The following is a 5,697-nucleotide window of genomic DNA, read 5'->3' as shown; positions in this document are numbered from 1 at the left end:
CCATTGAAAATTACGCTGAAAAAACCTATCACCTTTCCAAAGAATCAAAAGGGAAAAACAAGAAAACTCTTTCTGATGAATCACTCAAAGAATTCAATAATCTAAAGAAAGAGTTTGAAGGTGAAAATATTGTCGCTATTCCAATTGAACAAGATAACTCCATACCAATAGATATCGAAAAGGTTAAAGCATCAACAGACATGCCAATCCATTCAGATAATAATAATCTAAACAATGGTAGTTTTCACTTGGAGAGATATATCAATCGATTTCTTATCGCTACCAAAAACAATGTATGCAATAAACGGATTTACAGTTGAAGTCGATCAAGTTTGTGTCATTGTTTGTAGATTATCTAAAATGGTTCATATAGTTCCATGTCATAAGACAATAGATGCCCAACATACTGCTCAATTATTGTTGAATCATGTGTTCAGACTCCATGGTTATCCAAGAACAATCGTCTCCGATAGAGATCCAAGATTCCTTTCAGAAATATGGGAGAGATGGACAAAGACGATGGATTCTAAACTCAAGATGACTGTGGCACACAGAGCACAAGCTGATGGTCAAACTGAAAGAATGAATAGAGAAATTATTAGAATATTAACTAAAGCCTCAACAGAGTATGGGGAGATTTGTTCTGATATCATTCCACTTATTGAATTTGCAATGAACTCATCAATGAGCAAGTCTACAAAGATGTCACCATTCCAAATCGTTTATGGATTCAATCCACCAACTCCCGTTAATCATTTCAATTCATTAACAAAGACTCGTATACCAATGAGCAACATCAAAAAGATTGTCCGTGATAATATACTAGATGCTCAAATCAATGCTCAAAACTACTACAACCGAGGTCGTGGTGATGTTATCTTCGTAGTCGGAGAAAAGGTTATGGTTAAAAGAAAATTCTTCCAAACTAACATTTCAAAAGATCTAATCTCTCACAAACTTGAATCCAAGAATTGTGGACCATTCATAATCACTGCCGTTCATGGTAATAATGTAACACTCGATTTAATAGGTTATCCAAAGAAACACAATGTGTTCAACAAGGATCAAATCGTAAAACTATACGAGGACAGTGAGTGGTTAAGAGAAGAGATATCGATGCCCGAACCTGAGGAGATGGACGAAGCAAGTTACGAAGTTGAAAGTATTCTCAATCACGATAAAGTCAAAAAGATGTACCTAGTGAAGTTCAAAGGTTACCCAGAACCTGAATGGATCAAAGAAGTCGATACAGACTGTGAAGAGTTAGTCAGAGAGTATTGGAATAACGTGCAGAAGAAACAATTGAACTCAAGAAGAGAAAGAGAGAATGCAACTACAGAAGCCGTTGAGCCAATTGTGTCACCTCCACTCTCCCAAGAAGTTCAAAGTTCTCAAACATTGCAACCAATTACTCCAAGACAACAAAACTCCATCTCAAATCAAAGAAACCAATCAAAGAAAAGAAAATCAAGAAATCAAAATACTTCAAGTGATGATGATGAACTTGATCTTAGTTTACAAATTAAAACAACTAGATCAGGAAGAAAAGTTACACCCAAGAGTTTATAGTCCACTTCTGAGACATAGCTAGCCTAAAGAAGGAAGGGGAAGGTGTTAGAGACTCAAAACTAAATTAATTTAAAGTTAGTATGAGCTCAACAACGTAACAAATTCGCGCATCTCCATGTAAAAATATTTCATTTAATTTTTATTTTTATTTTTTAATTTTTTATTTTTTCAGTCAAAAAATAAAAAATTAAATTAAAAAAATTAAATTAAATTAAAATTTAAAAAAAATAATAAAAATTCTGATTTTCGGTTTAGTTTCATAACGCCCTTACTTTTAATTATCTCTTTTATGTATGTTTACTTTTATGATATTAGTCTTTCACTCTTTCTATCCTTCATATTAAAAAACATTACTTTAAAGATTGAACAAATGTGACAATGGATTGAAGATTAGTGTGAGTGACTTTTACATTTTTTATCAACAAATTGATAAGATTTATTAATAAAAACTATAAAAATAAATATTATAAAAATTCTATTCATTTTATTCATTTTATTTTAATATTGAAAATATAAATTTTTATTTTTTTTTTTAATAAATTTTTTTTTTTTTTTTTTTTTTTTAATAATTTTTTTTTTTTTTTATTTTTTTTTTAATTATTTTTTTTTATTTAAAAAATTAAAATTAAAAAAAAAAAAAATAAAAGAAAAATGCAAATATTAATTTCATTTTTATCCGAACTTGAAGTTGAATTTGTTTTTGTTTCATAATATTTTTCTTTTTCATTCTTGTACTTTAAAAATTGTTTTTGTCTCGTATCGGTTGAATATTCAACATCTAGTTTTAAATAATTATTACCAATTTTTGAACAGTTTCTTTCTTCATTGATATTAAAAAATTTAATTTTACAATTTTCACATTTCACAGCGGCGAAAATCAACACTTTAAAGCACCTTTAAATCCAAGTACTCTTTTTAATATATATTAATAAGTATACTTAATAAGTAATACTTATTAAGTATACTTAATAAGTATTTTTCAAAATTAATAGCTGAAATATTAATGTAAAAAAATTAAAAAAAATAATAAAAAAAATGAAACTATAAAACACAAATAAAATGATATGTTTTATTTTTTAATTTAATGTTGTATAAATATTTGTAAATACACTGAGAAATAATATTCAGAATATTTCTGAAACTATAAAACATAAATAAAATGATATAATATTCAGAATTATATAAAAAATAACATTGTAAAAAATTACTTTTTTAATTTTTTTTTTTTTTTTACCTTTTTTTTTTATCTTTAATTTTTTTTTTTCTTTTTTATTACCTTTTTTTTTATCTTTTTTTTTTACCTTTTTTTTTTTTTTCCAAAATATTATTGATACATTTGTTGTTAAAATACATTGATATTATTAAAAAAATTTAAATAATTCTATGTGTGATGAAAAAAAATACAATAAAAAAAAAAATTTAGGAATTTTTTTTTTAACACAAAAAAAATAAAAAATTTTGGAATTTTTTTTTTTTAACGAAAATAAAAATATAATATATATAAAATAATAAAATATTTAATAATTGAAATATAATAAATAATATGAACACAAGAAAAAAAATTTAAATAAAAACAAACATGCTTTATTTTTAAAAAAAAAAAAAATTTAAATTAAAAAAAAACATGCTTTATTTTTTTTTGCAATATATTTTTTTTTTTTTTTTTATTTTTTTTTAAACCTATAAATATTTTGCTTTTTTTTTTTTTTGTTTTATTATTTTATATAAGCAAATAATATTAAAAGAATCGTTATATTATTTACATAACTTTTACGTTTTTACGTGGATTTTTATTTTCATTTTTTTTTTTTCAATTTTTTTTTTTTTTAATTTTTTTTTTTTTTTTCGTTGCGGGTATTATTTTTCAGACTTAAATTATTATTTAAAAATTAAATATAAAAAATAATATTGCATCATCTGGAACACCAAAAAGAAATGGCAATTTAAATTGATATTATCCAACTTCGCTTATTTTAAATAAAAATGAAACTGCACTAAATCAAAACTGGTAAGGTAAGATAATTAAAATTAAAAAAAAATATAAAAAAAAAAATAAAAAAATTAATATAAATAAAAAAAACAAAAAAATATTTTTTTAGATTTTTTCAACTTCATCAATAATACCAATGCTATCAAAACCAACCCCCAGTTTTTTTAAAACAAATTGATACCACAATTAAATAATTACTGGTAAGTTAAAATAATTTTTTAAAAAAAATAAAATTAAAAAAAAAAAAAAAAAAATAATAATAAAATAAAATAGACTAATTTGAAAAACAATAATTAAATTTTAGGTTACCTTTCTTATTATACCAACAATCACTTCAATCAAATTGATACTTCACTTAAATAATTACTGGTAAGTCAATATAATTTTTTTTTTTAAAAAAAAAATAATATAAAATAAAGAGATTAATATAATTTTAAAAAAAATAATTATATTTTAGGTTGCCCCTTCTAAAGTATGCTTTTGGTACAAATTATAATGGAAATAAAGTTCTGCTTTTCAAATTAGTCAATTATAAATGTTGTATGACCCTTGTTAAAGTCATTAATACACTTAGAATTTTCACAGATTAAATAAAAAAATTTCTGATTTCAAATACTTTTACTTTTTAATAAATTCTTTTTTTTTTTTAGTTTTTTTTTTTTTTTAAAATTTATTTTAAATTATTATTATAAAATGTTATTTTTAATTATTATTTTTAAGTATTCTTATTAAGTGAACTTTATAATTACCCTTATAAATTACCCTTATTAATTATAATTAATAATTACGCTTAATAATTATACTTAATAATTTTAATTAATAATTATATTTTATAATTATACTTAATAAATAAACTTAATAATTATACTTAATAAATATACTTAATAATTATACTTAATAAATATACTTAATAAATATTCTTATTAATTATACTTATTAATTATACTTAATAAATATACTTAATAAATATACTTAATAAATATACTTATTAAATATACTTATTAATTATACTTAATAATTATACTTAATAAGTATACTTAATAAATATACTTAATAAGTATACTTAATAAATATACTTAATAAGTATACTTTATAATAGTACTATTTACGTTCCTACTTTAAAGATGCTTTTAAGTATTTTTTTTCGCCCCTGTGATGGATATACCAGAATTTAGATCATCTTGTAGGATTAACCATTATAATTGCAATGAGTTCTCATGTCATACATGTGATAAATAAAGAGGTGTCGATTATTTATTAAAAGAAGGAAATTATAGAAATCAAAAAGATATTATTGACTTTCACAATTCAAAACCAAATAAACAAGATTTTTCAAATCCTCAAAATAAAATTTTAAAATTAGAAACAGAACATAAAATGAAAAAAATTGGCATTATAGATTATGACAGATCTTGGGTAGAAAATTTAAAAATAAATTATTTGTACTTACAACCTGATATTTTACACAACATATTATTGGGTATTGTACAATGGGTTTTAAATTATATTTTCAAAAAATATAAGGATCAAATTACAATTTTTATAAAAAAATTAAAAGAAGCTAAAATCATTCCAGATCATTTACCACCATCAGAATCTTTATTTGGTGTAAAAACAAGAAAAGGTAGAGAGAATAGAAGCATATTATATTATATTTTATTTTTTACTAAATCAAATGTATCAAATGATGATTTCTTATTATTAGAAGAAATGGTTCAGCTTACTTTTTTATTATATCAAGATTCTTTCGACGAAGATGATTTGGATAAAATAAATTATTTAGTTAAAAATTTTAATAAAAAAATATTTATGATAATACCAAATGAACCAATCAACTTTCACCTTTTATTACATTATCCTTTATATATAAAAAATTGGGGTGCACCAAAATTTACATCAGCAGAGAGATTTGAAGCACAATTTAGTAAAATTAAAGACCTTTTGACAAACAATACAAACAACCAAGATCAACATAAATTTGAAAGAGTAACAAAAATATTAATGGCAACATTTTTAGATAATTTTAACAATCTAAAAGAAAAAGATGTTGACAATAATGATTTAATTGTAGGGCAAATAATTAAAAAAAATGAAAATATTTATTTAAAAAATAATATTTTATCAGACATTAACTTGCA

At 21.9% G+C, this 5,697-nt stretch overlaps 5 protein-coding genes across 5 annotated transcripts; 3 read left to right on the top strand and 2 right to left on the bottom strand.

The window, feature by feature from the left end:
• DDB_G0294360 (hypothetical protein) lies at positions 1-320 on the top strand (the record flags this gene model as incomplete). The annotated part of the gene is made up of 1 exon (XM_628719.1): positions 1-320. A coding segment is annotated over one exon (320 nt), but the record flags the coding sequence as incomplete, so codon positions are not given.
• Positions 321-360: 40 nt separating this feature from the next.
• On the top strand, positions 361-1,569 carry DDB_G0294358 (hypothetical protein; the record flags this gene model as incomplete). The annotated part of the gene is made up of 1 exon (XM_628718.1): positions 361-1,569. One exon carries the CDS (start codon positions 361-363, stop codon positions 1,567-1,569), a length of 1,209 nt encoding a protein of 402 aa, XP_628720.1.
• Positions 1,570-1,872: 303 nt separating this feature from the next.
• Positions 1,873-1,920, bottom strand: DDB_G0294356 (hypothetical protein; the record flags this gene model as incomplete). Its single annotated transcript, XM_628717.1, has 1 exon — positions 1,873-1,920. The coding sequence occupies one exon, from the start codon at positions 1,918-1,920 to the stop codon at positions 1,873-1,875; it is 48 nt and encodes a 15-aa protein (XP_628719.1).
• Positions 1,921-2,180: 260 nt separating this feature from the next.
• On the bottom strand, positions 2,181-3,369 carry DDB_G0294354 (hypothetical protein; the record flags this gene model as incomplete). Its single annotated transcript, XM_628716.1, has 6 exons — positions 2,181-2,385; positions 2,679-2,710; positions 2,778-2,870; positions 3,149-3,151; positions 3,194-3,263; positions 3,344-3,369. The coding sequence occupies 6 exons, from the start codon at positions 3,367-3,369 to the stop codon at positions 2,181-2,183; spliced, it is 429 nt and encodes a 142-aa protein (XP_628718.1).
• An 883-nt stretch (positions 3,370-4,252) lies between these two features.
• Positions 4,253-5,697, top strand: DDB_G0294352 (hypothetical protein; the record flags this gene model as incomplete). Its single annotated transcript, XM_628715.1, has 3 exons — positions 4,253-4,278; positions 4,644-4,693; positions 4,803-5,697. Coding segments are annotated over 3 exons (971 nt in total), but the record flags the coding sequence as incomplete, so codon positions are not given.

This window comes from Dictyostelium discoideum, assembly GCF_000004695.1.
Source record: "Dictyostelium discoideum AX4 chromosome Un chrUn_00029, whole genome shotgun sequence".
Lineage (NCBI taxonomy): Eukaryota > Evosea > Eumycetozoa > Dictyosteliales > Dictyosteliaceae > Dictyostelium > Dictyostelium discoideum.
This window is presented reverse-complemented; position numbering and strand designations above follow the sequence as displayed.